We start from the raw sequence: 16532 nt of genomic DNA, 5'->3' as shown, positions 1-16532 counted from the left end.
ATAATAAACTTAATTTATTTTAAAATATAATTAAACATTTTTCAATATTTAATTGTTTTAAAGAATTACATCAATTACCATTAACAATTACTAAATTAATTTATTATAATTTTTACCATTAATTTTTTCCCTTTTCCTACAAAAAGAATAAAACTAAATAAATAAAAATAAATAAACTTTAGCTTTCTCTTCGATTTTGAAAAAAAAGCAAAAATTAAAGAAAAAATAGCCAGCTCAGAATTTGGTTTCTTGAGAATCGAATTCTAACTTATTTTGGAACAATTTAAGAAAAAAAGATTGGAATTCGATTTTCTAGAATAGAATTCTGATCCATTTTAAAAAGTGTGTTAAATTGATAAATAAAATATACAGTGTACTATTTGGGTAATTATTTTTGGTATTTGTGTTACTGTAGACAAAAATTCGAAGAAGGGATAGATCACCTTACCACTCGGCTGAAAAATAGAAAAACAAAACTAAAAATAAAAATTCAACCTAAAACACTACATAAGGCAGTAAGAAAGTGGTAAGAGAAATAGAGTTAATGTATTATTTTCTAAAAGAAAAAAAAAATCAACCTAAAATGCTACGTCAAGTAAAAGTGATAAGAGAAATATTAGTCAGTATCATTTTCCTTCTTCAAATCCGCACAAACAAAATTTACTCAAGCCTCAATGAAACAATCAATCATAACAAAATTTCTATCAAAATCTGTAAAAGCGAAAAAAGTTTCGGAAAAAAATAAAATAAATAAAATAAGATGTATATCATGCTAAAATATTAGCGAGCTAATTAATTCAATGGTAATTGTTGAAATACGATTTTTTTTAGTTAAAGGCAAGCTAATTAATTCAATTAAAAAGTAATTTTTAAAAATAATCGGTAGCAATGATTTAAATATTATTAGAAATTCAATAATTATTTAACTATTTCATAAGCATAATTCTATAAAAAATTATTATTATTCATATTTTTAGATTATTCTAAATAATTTATTATCTCAAAATATAGTATAACCCATCTAATTTGTTATTATTATAAAATAAAAATATCTATCACAAAATAAATTTAAAAGATAATATTAAACATCGCACCGCTTCAAAATCTATCAATTGTTTACAACAAATTAGTCATTCTTTTTTTCCTTTTCCGCTCGTTGATGAAATGGTAATAAATAATAGAAGGAAACAATCCCAAACCAAACTATCATTTATGAGATGGTAATGAATTTTGTTGGTTTATTCAGTGAGATAGTAACATGTGAGTTTGATTATAGTTTTTAAAAAAAGTGTCAATTGAGTATAATTTGTAGAAAGATGTCAAAATTAATTTTCTTTCCGAACAAAATTATTAACGTCGCTAATGGTGTTGATATTTAAAATGACTTATAAAATTAAGTATTGATATTTATATTAAAATTTAGTGGTAAAAATTATGGATAAAGTTAACAATGTTAATAATTTTGTCTGAAAATAACCTAATTAAGACATTTTTTCAAGAATTGAAACTCAATTGATATCTTTTTAGAAACGGTTACCAAATTAACATAATTAAATGAAAATAAGTATCACATTCGACTAATTAAACTTATTTTATTTATTTTTTATTTATTGATGAGATGATAACAAATGATTCATCTTCCTCCTCTGTATTCATAGGAATGAAGACTAATTTACAGAAATAAATAATTTGGGTCTGCACATTCAATTGTTTTTATGAACAGTTAGGATACAGATAGAGTACAGTAAATAGGTTCTTTACTCGGTCTATGGTTTTAGCGTTGAACTCATTCGTTCAGAAGAGAGGCAAAGAAAAACTGTTTTCAATGAAAATAAAATTTAAAAGTCAAAATATCATTTTTCCAAAATTTATCGAAAACTAAACCTGCTCAGTCGTAGAACACAGTTCCACGTTAGATATTATTGCAGAGAGGTTCGCTACTCTTTTGTTTTTTCTTCTCTACTTTGTTTCTTCTTCTTAAATAATAAAAATAACATAAATAGATAAATGAGACCGTGTTTAATTTTTGTTGTTTTAAACTCTAAAATTGAAAATTGAAAGGAAAAGAAAACACAGATACAGATTAAATTATTTTGTCTTAAAACAAGTTCTCTCCCTTTCTATTTATTTCACCTTCTTTCATTACTGTTTTTAAACACATTATAATAAATAAATAAAATTAAGTGATAAAGAGTTTTTCTAAAAAGAATAAGTAAACTCACAAGTCTATGGAAATAAATATAAGACATACGACAAATTATTATATAAATATCCTAAATTTAGTTAAGCTCAAGGATTAAGATCACTAAATTGAGATAAAAATGTATTGATTTTTGTAGTTAGGATACAGATAGAGTACAGTGAATAGGTTCTTTCAGCGTAGTTAAACTCATTCGTTCAGAAAACAGGTAAAGAAAAACTGTTTTCGATGAAAACAAAATTCATTGAAAAACTAAACCTGCTCCGTCGGAAAACACAGTTCCACGTTCGATATTATTACAGAGAGGTTCTTGAAATTCGATATTTACCGAACCAAATATTTTAACAAGTTTGTTATGCTTAACGAAAAAGATACTAAATCTTAACGTATTCAAATAGCTTTGATTAGTTACAATTGGTTTAGTTAATGTGAAAAGTATTTTGTAATCTTTTGTAATGATGATTTGTAAATTTTTTGTTTCTATTTGACTTAATCATTATAATTTTTTATTATATTATGTACTGCCATTGACATTCCATTTAATAACTTTTAATCTCCACCGATGACAATGCACTCTAAAAAATTATACACCAAAATTCCTCAAAACATATGGTCAAAGTCATACCCTAAATTATGTCAAATTCACATCACACTAACTTTACATGTCAAATTCAAAATAATCATCAAGTAACTATCTTTTTATAATAATGTCTGTGGCATAAAAATAGAAAACATTTAGTACACAATCTTCTTTTAGCTTTACATTTTTCATTGTTAGGTTTTTAAAATAAATTATGTTTATAGAAATTGTGTTTTTTTATCAAGTTTTTCATAAAATCAAATTTCTAAGGAGAAGAGAAAAACTTTTTCGAGTGTAAAGAAAAGTTTTAATGCCTAAAATTACACCGTATTACTATTACTAAAATATTTAATACCGAAAAAATAACAAAAATAATACATTATTATTTAGTTTTCTGAAAAAAATGAAGAACTAATATATTGTATTAACCATATTTTATCTGTTATTTTAATTCTTTAATCAGTTTTTACGTCGATTATTTGAGTTATTTAAATCAGTCATTTGATAGATTTACTATTTTTCATTTCCGACTAATAAGTTCAATTATTTAGGTTTCTAAAACAGTGGGTTTTGCAGGAATAAATAACGAACTGATTTTGAATTTAAAGCTATATCTTTTGAGTTTATACGCGTGAGATTTAATGAAAAATAATTTAAATTTTATGATAATATGCTTTGGTTTCTTGTAAATATTATTTAATTTTGAGATGAAAATTTCATTATCTTTAATTTTAAAATTTTAATTAAAAATATTTTATAGGACTATCTATTTAATAAGATAAACATGTTTTTGGATGATTCACGGTTATTATCTTTGGATGATAAGCATTATATATATATATATATATATATATATATATATATATATATATATATATATATATATATATGTAATGCTCCTTAAACAACTTAAACAATTGGTTCATAGTATTGATAATTAATGCATAATTTCAAGTTTATCAAATAAATGTTTTAAAAATTTAACATTTTCATAAACATAAAGAAAGAAATAACTCGAAACATACCTTTGAATTTGATCCATAACCAAATTCCAATCCGATCTATCACTTATTGATTTGTCTAACAAAATCAGTAATTAGTTAAAAATATTATTATTTTTTAAAATTAATGCATTAAAATTAAAATTTAATGTTATATCAAAATATATTTAATTTACTAATATTAATTATTAATGCTAATCATTTTCAAGTATTTTTTAAATTTACCAACTTTAGTATATTGTACTTAAAATTTGTTTTATATTGACACCAACATACAAATATTTCTTAATAATCTTAAAAATATATTTATTGAATAAATAAACTTAATTTTCAAAATCTTTCTTTAAATTATTAATATTAATATTTGAAATACATATAAAAATAATTTAAATAATATTTTTCGTGTTCCTCGAGTCCGTTATTTTATTTTGAATAAATAGAAAATAAATCTAATATTGTAAATAATCATATGGAAAACAATTTTGTTTTTAAAGATAAAAAATACTGAGCCATTTTTTCTAACTATAAACTAGTAATTCTGTTATCGTTCTATTATTGTACTATAAATAACTGAGAAAAACCCGTGATGAAGAATTAGAAATCGTAATATGTTGGGTGCAAAGAGTTTCTGTTGTTTTGCAGCAATGGCTGCAGCATTGGTTTTGATCCTTCTGAATGTGGCTGTGGTTTGCCATGGAGGAAAAACAAGTTCTTTCATCAGAAAGGTCGAAAGGGCTGAGGACATGCCCCTTCACAGTGATGTATTTGCTGCCCCTTCTGGCTACAATGCTCCTCAGCAGGTACTGTTTTTTTTCTCCTATAAACATCTCAATCTCATTTTTTTGTTTATATCATAAACCTTAGGATTTTCGATCTCAAATTAGGTTAAAATTGAACATCATCAACATTGTATGATAAAAACGACTCACTAAGTTTTTTGTTTTGTTTTTTTGTTGAAAGTGAATGAAAAATCTTAAATTTAGATTTCTTTTCTAAGACAGTTTCATCCATGAGGAGAGATTCGATTCTGTTGAGTTCAAATTTATCAAAATTGACTTTTTTTTTTTTTTCAATCTATATTATACAGGTTTCAAACTAAAATAAATAATAATGTTACCAAAAAAGTTCCGATGTTATTTGTACCATTCTTTTCATATTCGGCCTAACATGTAGGACTAAATCAGATTAATATATATATATATATATATATATATATATATTTTTTTTTTTTTGGATTAAGTTGTTTTAGTTCAATAGACCCTTATAGTTGGGTTGAGTATTTTTTTATAAACTCTAAAACAGTTCAATGAACTTATATATTTAAAAAAACTTTAATATCGTATTAGTATTTGGATTTTGATTTAGTTCAACTCTAAAAGTTTGTTGATTGAGTGAAGATTGTGAATACTCGGCATATGTTCCTGGGGGCATTAATTCATGAGCTTGATTTGAGAAAACTAAGTTGTTTTTTTCTTTTGTTTTGCAGGTTCATATAACAATAGGTGACCATGTGGGAAGGGCCATGATCGTATCATGGGTGACCATGGACGAACCAGGAAACAGTTTAGTACGTTACTGGAGTGAGGATTATCCAAACAAGAAGGAGTTGGCCAAGGGACATCATGTTACCTATAGATTCTTCAATTACTCCTCTGGTTTTATTCATCACTGCACACTTAGAGGGTTAGAGGTTAGAGATCATTATGGTTATTCCAGACAGAAGTATTTGTTCATTGAATTGACCATGTTTTAGGAGTACCACTGTTAACTCAACTTTTTCATTTTCTCAGTTTAACAAGAAATATTATTATGAGATTGGAATGGGACATACAATAAGACAATTTTGGTTTATGACCCCTCCTGAAGTTCACCCAGATCAACCTTTTACATTTGGTCTCATTGGTAAGTTTATGTTCTCTCAAAACTATAACGTTTGTTTGCTTTACATGGACTGTAGTGAACTATAATGTTTATACATCGAGGTTTAAGAATGTCAGAGTTTATTTTACGTGGTGGAGCTTTTGTTTTCAGGGGATCTAGGCCAAACTTATGATTCAAACAGGACCCTTGCTCACTACGAATCAAACCCTCACAAAGGGCAAGCTGTGTTGTTTGTGGGAGATCTCTCTTATGCAGATAATCATCCTAATCATGACAATGTTAGATGGGATACATGGGGAAGATTCGTAGAAAGAAATAATGCTTATCAACCTTGGATTTGGGCTACAGGGAACCATGAAATTGACTATGCTCCTGAACTTGTAAGTTGTCTGCTTTTTTCTTTTTGTATTCTACCAAGTGGAAATTTTAGTTCAGAAGTAAATTCTAAAGGGCAAAATTGATGATACTTTTCAGGGTGAAACAGAACCTTTCAAGCCTTTCCGCCACCGTTATCATGTCCCTTACAAGGCATCAGGAAGTACTGAACCCTTTTGGTATTCTGTCAAGATAGCTTCGGCACACATAATAATGTTGGCTTCATATTCAGCATATGGTAACTTTTTTATGCACCCCTTTTCTCTTGCCATGTCCAAAAAAGATTTCTCTTGACATGTCCAAAAAAGATTTCTCTTGACATGTCTAAAAAAAGATTTCTCTTGACCTTACCTTTGAGTGTTCAAGTTTTGCTTAGTGTTGTTTATAACATACAAAGTTTACCGGTATGTTTCATATATACACCTTCTCTGCACTGATGTAATTTTCCTTTTGCAGGTAAATATACTCCTCAATATGAATGGCTTGAGGCAGAGCTAAAAAAGGTTGATAGAAGCAAGACCCCTTGGTTGATTGTTCTTGTGCATTCACCATGGTATAATAGTAACAGCTATCATTACATGGAAGGGGAAACCATGAGGGTAGCTTTTGAGTCTTGGTTTGTGAAGTACAAGGTTGATGTTGTGTTCGCTGGTCACGTCCATGCCTATGAACGAAGTGTAAGTGCTAAAAATTGTCCCTTTCATCAGATGACATGCATCTAATCTAAAAATTGAACAATCATATGCAGTTTATGATTAAACCGCAGAATATTCTAACCACAATTATTATTATGCACTCTGCACCAGGAACGTGTATCCAACATCGAATACAACCTTGTTAATGGTCGATGTGGACCTAAGAAGGACCTGTCAGCTCCTGTATACATAAACATTGGCGATGGAGGGAACATTGAAGGCTTAGCATTGAAGTAAGCTTTTCAGAAATTTTCTTCCTGCATTAACTACTTAATTCTCTTCTGTATGAGGTTTAGTTTGATGGCTGATGTGTGTATTTTCTCTGCACTGCAGCATGACAGTTCCACAACCTGAGTACTCTGCTTATAGGGAAGCAAGTTTTGGGCATGCCATTTTCGAAATAAAGAACAGAACACATGCTCACTATAGCTGGCACCGAAATGAAGACGACGTTTCTGTTACAGCTGATTCCATGTGGTTTTTCAACAGATTCTGGCTTCCTGTTGATGATTCCACAACCAAGTGAAAACCAATCAAAGCTTATAGTAGCTGTTAGAACGCGGTTATTTGTCAATCTGTTGTTAGTTGGGATTGGAAAAGAGACATGTATATCACAATTAAGAATAGTTAGGGCCTTATAGAAGTTCTGCAATGTTCGATCTTTTCAGAAAATTGATTTTTTTTTTTTGCTATTTTTTCTAGTAAAGACAGTTTCTTTCCAGTTCATATCAGTCTGTTTCAGCAGAGTTTTACTTTCTTTTTAACATATCAGTTTCATTGTTAGTTAATGCACTATCGTTATTGAAGTAAATTCATTTTTTTTTTTGTCTTATTTCTGTTTCCCTTGTTTCAATTTTCTTTTCTTTAATAAAAAGCAGCCTGACGGTTTCTAAATTAGGTGACTATTTCTTTTAGAAGTTGATTTGGGTAATTATTTAAAAATGGCTTGTGTAGAAATTGGAAAGAGTTCAAACAATTTGTGGCGTTTACTATGCCCTAAATAAATGCTTATATGGTGGAAATGAGGTATTTTGAAGTGGTCTAGCTGCCAAAGGAGAACCCGTTGGGTGCCTGCCATAACTCCAACTACATAGAAACAAGAAAACTTCAATGTTACTCATGTCATCATGGAGATGGGCCAACTACATAATATTGTATCTTGAACATGCTCATTTGACACTTAATTGATCCTCTGATATGTTTTGCCTGTCTGTCATATGAGGTTTATTAACCTTAAATAGTAATCAAAAGATTCTCATCTCCTATGCTTTTCTTACCCTTCTCTTATTCAGAAATCACAAGCTTTAAGTTAAAGAATACAGTACAAATCAGGCCTTGTGAGGAACTCATAACCACATATAGTATTATTAGTATCTATCTGCTACCAAAACATATCTTGACAAAGTGAATAAAGAAAACTACCCAGTTGGGTCTAACGTCAATGAAATCAGAACAACCATGACAAGGATACACAATAAAGCCTAATTGCACAGAATCTGAATTAATCAGAAAGAATGTAAAACAACGCAAAAGGACAATACTTTATTGCAAGAATATTTCCGATTCCTATGATTAAATAACAGACCGCATACATATATTATCACTATCATCAGACAAAGCAATAGTACACAAACATGTCAATAGTTTAAGTTTTGTCTAACTTAACATCACTTTTTTCTTTATGCACTAAATTTTCAGCTTTCAAAGGATAACAAATAAGTATCTGAAACCAGATCATCCAACTGCGAAAAGACTGAAACCAGAAACTTCATAAAGAATATAGAATAATCTAATTTCATTGGATTGTCAAACTCGATTATACAAACATCCAAAGAAAAAAGGAAAAAAAAAAGAAAAAAAGAAAAATCAAGCCATGGACATGTTAGAGAGTCTACTAGGGGTTGGTCTGAAATTCAACCATCTAAGTCCTAAACGTTTTGGTGGTGTCAGTGCTCTCCTCAGGATCTCTTTGCTCGCCACACGCTTCTTCTTCTCCCCTGGCACGACGTACCCGTGACGCGCGCACCGAACCGAACCAGGCCGGTTCGCACAGGTGCAGGCCGGTCTGGACCGTGGAACCACCGCCAAGTACCCACCTTTATGCTGCCCATCACTTAAATCACCCACCTTGTGCCCAGAAAAAGACATCTTTGGCGAAAGTTCTGAACTTTCTGCGGTTTGTTGCTGAAGGGTATCTTGCATTTTCCCTACCGAAGAAGGATTTGAAAACTGTGTGTATGTGGTTTTTCGAAGATGTGGATTTTGGTTTGATTTAAAGGGAAGAAGAAGAGGTTTGATCGAGTTTTGTTTTTGGGGTTTGGAATCCTTGACCGGTTGGAAGACTTGGTAATGGGAATTGTTTTGTTGGGTAGGAGTGTGTATAATATAAATGGGAGGAGTAGGAGTAAGTGACCAAAATGTTTGATTTGACCAATACTTATGAGGCGTGTGGAAGGTTTAGAATTTGGTCAATTTACAAGTGCGTGTGCACACATATTTGAAATTAGAACGTTTGAAGTGGAAAACTAAAAGCAATTGTGTAATTGGGTAGTGAGAAGAAGGTTGAGAGAAAAGGGTTGTTATTAATAACTGGCACTGGGCCACGAAGCCCACTTGACATTGATGGAGGCCACATGGAGATAAAAGATTAATTATAATGGAGGAGAATGAGGTTCTTCCACGTATCATATATCTCTCAGAGACCAATTTTTGATCACAAAATGAGCTATACAGCTAAATCCCATCACACAAGCTTAGTTGGCTAATTGTTGTGCTCATTTGGTCTTGCTTTGGAAAACCAACACCTTATTTGCTTACTCTTCTTCTCTTTTTGTGTATCCAACCCATGCCACCTACTTCTGTTCTGGCTCCTTATTATGAACTTCAATATTCTTATTATTATTGTTATTACTTTCTGCATTCACACCATTCCTTGATTAATAATCTAAGATCAATTAATTTCCAGATGTGGGTCTGTTAACACAATCTTTTCTCCTAATTCTTTTTTATGTTACTTTAGTTGTGATCAAATACTTTTAAGACACGTTTGTTATGCTAAATCAGATGTTGATAATTTGTTCAAGAGTGGTGGAAGATTTAATATTATACATGAGATCATATTCATGTGTTTTTGTTAGAAATCCAGGTATAAAATTGGGAGTGTCTCAATAGTTGTATATTAGAATTAGTTGCAGATGATGAAGATAAATGAAACATTAAAAAAGCTTAAATTCAATTTGGGTTAAAATTGTCAGAACTTTTACATAAATTATCTTGTCTATATATACTTGTAAAGGGGTTTCTCACATCGAACGAGCACAAATTGGTGGACAGAATTGAGTTTCCTCTTGTGTGCTAGGTAGCTTCACGAGCACAAAGTGTCCGAGACTGCGTTGAGTGAGATTTCCTTCACCATTTTAATTGTAGAACTCTCTTTATCTGATGTAATTTTTCTGATTAAATGAAATACAATGATTCAGTTCCAAATTCATTTGTCAATTTCTAAGTTTTTCTTGTTTATGTTTTGCTTGCATTTTAAGCTTTTCAGATTATGAATCCTTTAAATTCTCTTTATTGCTTTCCAACTTTTAATTCAATGTTAAATTTTTGAGTCACTGGTTTGATCATGGTTCATAATCTGCACAAATTATTGTTTCTTTTAGAGACCAAGTGACCACAAACTGGCGCAAATTATCGAGATGCATTCTCAATGTAGATGAATCCTTGTTCACTTACTGCATCTATTCTTAGTTTAATTGTTCTGTTAGTTGAACACTGTCAAGACACAAATTGTGTTCATAATTTCTACTTTGCTACTTTACGATTTTCATTTCAAATTTGAACTATAGTAGTTAGTTTTGATTCATGCATTGTGTTAGTGGTTTGGTTGAGATCTTTATTTTCATGCATGCACTTTATATAAGTTAGCCCCAAGTTCGCTTCTTTGCTTATAGTATGTGTGCATCGTGGTTAAACCTTCTAGTGCAGATTCTGATTTCACTATTTGAGCTTGATCTTGTCATGATGTATTTTTAATTGATGTTATCGCTTGTTTTAACTAGTTACTTTAAGAGTCTATCATTGTTTCAACTCATGCATAACATTTCCAATTTTAGTTTAGTATTATGAGCTTGTTGAATCCATTCATTAGCATTCATGTTAGGGTTCATGTAAGCCAACATTATGGTAGCCTAAACTGCAATTTATATTGGTTGCTTTAAATTCTTCATTTCCAACATCTATTTTGCATTGCATTTTGCATCCACATTCCATCCTACTTTGTGTAGTTTACGTGCTCATGCATGATAGTCAAGTTTGTTTCTATTTTGGGAAGTCTGAGTGCATATCCATTTTAGTAGGACATGATATATCAAGCAATTGCATTACATATGAGAATAAGTTGAATTGGTTTGCTACTATAAATTGAATCTTAAATTTGTTTAGAGGTTTTATGTGCACACATACTTGGATTAAATATCCAGAGGCATAGTTAGCTCTTAACTTCACAACTTTGCCTCAATTCAATCTGGTTTTGCTGTTAAATTTACTATTGTCATAGTCTGGAATGTTATTGTCAAATGGTTTTTCATGTATTCTCATTTAGTTCAATAGAATTTATAGTTCCATTCATTCATCACTATTCTAGGTTATTATAGATCATCCTTGCATCCAAATTATAAAGTTTGCATTAAATCAAAATTTCTTATGTGAATCTGACTAATTACTTTGTTGTTGTGAGTTAAGCCCCAAATATGTTCTTGGCATTTGCATTGCATCTTGATATGAATTGAATCAGGTGTGTGAATGTTGTTAGTTGAATCTCAATTCAATCCAAGGTTGGTTCATCTTATGTTCATACTATCATTCTAATTTTCGATAACACTTTAATCTAGAGTTCTTGGTTGATATCAGATTGAGCTCAGAGGAATTCCAAAGTGTGCACGTGATTTATTTGCATTTGTGATGTCATGATATCACTTTAAGCTTGTTTCAATCATGATGGCATGTCCAACGCATGATTTGGTTTTGCATCTTAGATTGGGTTACTTTCATGCATATAAATTAGTGACATTTGCATTCTAAATGAGAAGAAAAATCTGTGAAGAAAATTTGAACTAATGCATCATGTCTACACAATCATAATTTTTATCATCATGTATCACACTTATATGTTAGTTTAGGTCTATATATACATTCACATTTCATCTATACATTTATTCATTCCATTTTAAGTTCATATCATCTTTTATGTAGACTTAACACATGCATTGCATTCATGAATATCATTATTCAGTTTCCATCAAGCATTTAGATAAGTTTTAAATTGAATTAATTCTACAATTTCTTAATTTTCATTTTATTTTCCTCCTTTGCATGTTTTATTTTATCTTTAGCAAGATTAAATTGTACAAACTAAACTTAATAAGTACCATTTCCTTGAATTTGACTCAAGTCTTCCTTCCTATACTACATTAGGGGAAACTTGATTTTGTTGGCCTTTAATGCGACTAGAGGCTAGTCTAACAAATGGCGTCATTGCCAGGGAGATGGTGATTTAAGATGAGCTTGCATAATTTGATCTTGCATTCTTATTTTTAGCATTTTGTTCTTATTTTCTTTTTCTATAAAAAATTGTCAACATGTTGCTTTATCAGTTTCACATTCCTTTATGGTATAACCCCTCTGTTTGAGAAGTTGGTTGAGATAGCAGGGCTTTGTAGTGGAAATATCAATGAAGGAGTTGGACAACTACAAGATGGGCTTCCAACCTTTTTATATTCAAGTGCAACAAATTCAGGGGGTGAAGACCCTTATAAGAACATCAAGGAGTTCAACTGGGTATGTTCCTCCATGAAGCATGTTGGGGATCTAGAGGAAGCAGTGATGATGAGGCATTTGCTCAATTGTAAAATTCAGCATCACTCGCTCGGTAAATCTGCTCGCCCAACAACCATTTGACTTCGCAATTTCACTTGCTGGATAAATCTGTTCGCCTAACAAAGTATTATGCTCGCCCAACGAGTGGTAAAAAAAAGTAAAAGAAATGAAAAAAATTGTTTCTTTTACTTTTTTTAGTACTTTTATTTTATTTTTATTTTTATTATCTCATTTAGTAGTAGTTTTAATTTGTGAGTGCCATTGTCATCATCATAAACTTATGTTAATCATCTTCTTATAGTAATCAGTGTGCATTTAACTGTTTTGATGATCAACTGTGTTGAAATATTCTTGAGCATTGACTTTCTTGTATTTTGGTTGTGCATACAATTGGAATATTTTGTGGTATACTTTGAATGAGAGATAGTTTGGTATGATTACATGATGTTAGTCCTTTTTCAAACATCAGAGTAAGACCAAACTTTTGAATATTTGAGTGTTGTGAGCTTGTGTGTAGAGAGCTTTCAATGGGGCATTTATTTCCATAAATTGATTTTTGTCTGATTCTTGTTAATGAAATCACATAATTGGTTAGAAAGGATAAATACATTTGTTTGGTATGTTTAAATCTACTTAGTCAAATAGTAAACCTTTGAGCCTAATTATTTCATTCTTTTACCCTTAGCTTTAAGAAAAATATATATTGTCTTGCACATTAACAAAGAGAACATGTACATTTTGAGTGAAATAAAGGTATGAGATAAGATTAGTTTGAGGTACGGTATATACATCCTACTAGGGTATAGGATTGAATAAGTTTGGAGTAGGCTTTTGAAAAAATCCTACCTTAGGAGATTTAATAAGTTTGGGGTAGACTTTCGTAAAAACCATACCCTAAGAAATTGAATAAGTTTGGGGTAGGCTTGTGTAACAACCCTACCCCAAGAAAAAAAGGAAAAGAGAAAAGACAACAAATTTTATGTGTTGGAAAAAGGTTATGTGAAGTACATGAAAATTTTGGAGCATACTCATAATATCATGAATTATTCACATTTGATTGTTCTCTTAGGCTTAGTGGTGTTTTTGAATTCTAAAAAACTATATTTTCTTCTAGTCAAGCCTCATTACAACCTATGAAAGACCTTTTGATCTTATTAATTGTGTGAATCTTATAAATTAGATGATGGGCAAAAGTTGATGAAATGATTTTATAACATGATGAGTGTGAGTGATCATTACTATACACATAGGTATACTTATATGTCTCATATGAAAAATAGAAAACAATATAATTAATTATAAATATTTCATAAATTTAGGTATTTTAAATTTATTTAATTATTATAGAGTGTCCAAAATATTTTGTATTATTTAATTAAGTCCATACTATTAATTAAGATGAATTGACTATTTGATTTTGTCGTTCCAAAGACAACTTAACAAACTTAGCTATCTTTACCAAACAACATTGTTTCATGTTTCATATCGTTGATTCCATTTTTTTTTAGAATTAGTTTTAAAAACATAATAATATAACTTTTGTTAAAGATAAATAAGGTTACATAAATTCGAGTTTGTTATGAATTAATAATTGTCCATTGATTGGATACATTTACTCATATGATTGATACTCATATGATTCATTACTCTTTATGTAAATATTTGTATTCACTAAGTTGATTTGTTTCCTTTATGGATTACATGTTGTATCTATAAATAAGACTCTTCCTATCAATAATAATACACATATGAGTTACTTCCTATTCTCCCATTCTTTATTCTCTATTGTTTCTTCTGTTCTCTATTGTCTATTATTCTCTTTGTTATTTGCTTTATTTCATAACACGTTATCAGCACGATGCTCCAACCAATTGAGGACTAATGGAATTTTTTTCTCTCTAACAACAAGGCTCTGCGTGTCTCAATCCAGGCTCTTTCTAATCCTTTCCCAATTTATAATTTTACTTTATATTCTTCCTCTTGTGATAAGAATTGTTTGACTTTATCAATTTTCATCTTTGTCTTGTTTTTTTTTATTATGACGGTGATTATTATTATTATTTTGATTATTATTATTATTATTAATATTATTATTTTATGTGCTAGTTCTAAACACGTGAAACGTTGCAAAATTTGGATTTGTGACCCTTGATACTATAAGGAAGAATTCCTTATATTGGATTTTAAATGTTAAAATACAATTAGATGCAGTGGATATTGGGATACCATTAAATAAAGAAATAAAGCATCTAAGCAACTAATTTGCTCATGCGACAAAAAATATTGTGAAAAGAGATTTCACAAATATTATGAATTTATTTCATGCCTATGTATGGCTGGCTGGACAAAGCAATAAAGCTTTTTGATGAAAAATCATGAGATCCGCCTAATCTGCTCCATTCCCAAAAGTGAATGCAACAATAAATATTATGTATTTATTTCATGCCTTTGTATGGCTGAACAAAGCAATGAGCTTTTGATAGAAAATCATGAAACTTGTCCAAATTGGTTCTACTCCATTTCCAGAAGTGAATGCATCAACATTTGATTTATATTTTCATGATTGTGATCGTGATATTGATTATGGACATGGTTATAAAGAAAATTTCAAAGAAACATTTTGTCACCATAAGTGGCACAATAATGTGAAAAGAGAAAAAGGAAAATGTGAAAATATTGACAAAAAGATGAAAGTATATATTATCATTATGGTGGTAAAGGCCATTTGAGTTGTACTTATTGTACACCAAAACATCTTACAAATAACGAGAAGAACATAGGAACACATTTTGCTCACGAAGATGGTGATTCTGATTATGGTCATATGGATGCTACTCATCTTGATATTATTATTTTCTTTGCTAAAGCAAATGGAAGCATTGATCACCTCATTCATTATGAGAGTGTTACAAAAAAAATCTCATATTGAAATTTACGTTTATATGAAAACGAATGTTTGCACTAGTACCAAAGGATATGTGTCTTATTGATAGTGCAATAACTTATACAATTCTCAAGAGTAATGCATTTTTCTCTTGTTTGATAATATGAGACATCAATGTTTGTATTTATAGTACTACAAATATATTTGAAGACTCTAAAAGAGCTATTATACTTCTACCAAGAAGTTAAATAAAAACTTATTAAGTTTCAAGGATATTTGTCTAAATGGATATTATATTGAGACAAACAATGAAAAAGATGTGAAATATCTTTATATCTCTATGATTCAGTTGAAAAAGAAAGTGTATTCGAGAAATTATTAACATTCTCTTATAGTTTGTACTACAAGTTTATTAGTACAATTGAAATGCATGTCATGGTAAACCAGAAGTTTACAAATCAAAATGATTGTCTTGTTTGACATGATAAGTTATTATGATGCAAAAAAAAGGGTTGAAAAACTCATGTGGACACGTTTGAAGCGTGGTAGACCTATTGGTTCCAAAGATAAAAACTCTTGAATGAGAAAGGGAGCTAAAATGCAAAATGACCTAATCAAAAAGGTTGAAATGTCAAAAGATTCATTTGACATAATTAATGGTTAGGTTTCAGAAGAACCTCAGGTACCTGAAATTGTTGAAAATGATGAGATCTCAATAAATTATGTCATGAATCATATAATATAGAATCAAAATGAAGTTAACATTGACGAAACTTTTACTTATAACATAGCGATGAATGCTATGAATGACAATGAGGATCAATAAGCAATGATCATTGAAGATTGTCAATAAAGAAAAGATTGGCCAAAATGAAAATATGCAAAGAAGCATAATTATATTTGCTTGCTAAACGAAAGGTTTTTGGACATATAGTTCGCACACCTAAAGTTGTGAAACTCGTTAGGTACATATGGATTTTTGCGCAAAAATCAAATTAAGAATGATGAAATTATTAGATACAAAGCAATTGGTTGCTCA

General features: G+C 29.9%; 2 protein-coding genes across 2 annotated transcripts; one reads left to right on the top strand and one right to left on the bottom strand.

Moving 5' to 3' along the window:
* The first annotated feature begins 4333 nt into the window (after window positions 1–4333).
* LOC114184197 (purple acid phosphatase-like) lies at window positions 4334–7424 on the top strand. The gene is made up of 8 exons (XM_028071473.1): window positions 4334–4581; window positions 5268–5471; window positions 5572–5683; window positions 5813–6042; window positions 6137–6275; window positions 6494–6714; window positions 6844–6965; window positions 7066–7424. Exons 1-8 carry the CDS (start codon window positions 4390–4392, stop codon window positions 7256–7258), a joined length of 1413 nt encoding a protein of 470 aa, XP_027927274.1. The 5' UTR covers window positions 4334–4389; the 3' UTR covers window positions 7259–7424.
* Window positions 7425–8499: 1075 nt separating this feature from the next.
* Window positions 8500–9211, bottom strand: LOC114183761. The gene has a single exon (XM_028070888.1). It carries the CDS (start codon window positions 8932–8934, stop codon window positions 8599–8601), a length of 336 nt encoding a protein of 111 aa, XP_027926689.1. The 5' UTR covers window positions 8935–9211; the 3' UTR covers window positions 8500–8598.
* Window positions 9212–16532: the final 7321 nt, after the last annotated feature.

This window comes from Vigna unguiculata, chromosome 5 (assembly GCF_004118075.2).
Source record: "Vigna unguiculata cultivar IT97K-499-35 chromosome 5, ASM411807v1, whole genome shotgun sequence".
Taxonomy (NCBI): Eukaryota; Viridiplantae; Streptophyta; class Magnoliopsida; order Fabales; family Fabaceae; genus Vigna; species Vigna unguiculata.
Note: the sequence above shows the minus strand (reverse complement) of the source record. Positions and strands in the feature narration are given on the sequence as shown.

Coding starts and splice junctions, on each gene's coding strand:
- LOC114184197 (XM_028071473.1), top strand. CDS start 4,390: ATGTTGGGTGCAAAGAGTTTCTGTTGTTTTGCAGCAATGGCTGCAGCA. Junction 5,472..5,571: donor GCACACTTAGAGGGTTAGAG/GTTAGAGATCAT, acceptor TCATTTTCTCAG/TTTAACAAGAAATATTATTA. Junction 6,966..7,065: donor ATTGAAGGCTTAGCATTGAA/GTAAGCTTTTCA, acceptor TCTGCACTGCAG/CATGACAGTTCCACAACCTG.
- LOC114183761 (XM_028070888.1), bottom strand. CDS start 8,934: ATGCAAGATACCCTTCAGCAACAAACCGCAGAAAGTTCAGAACTTTCG.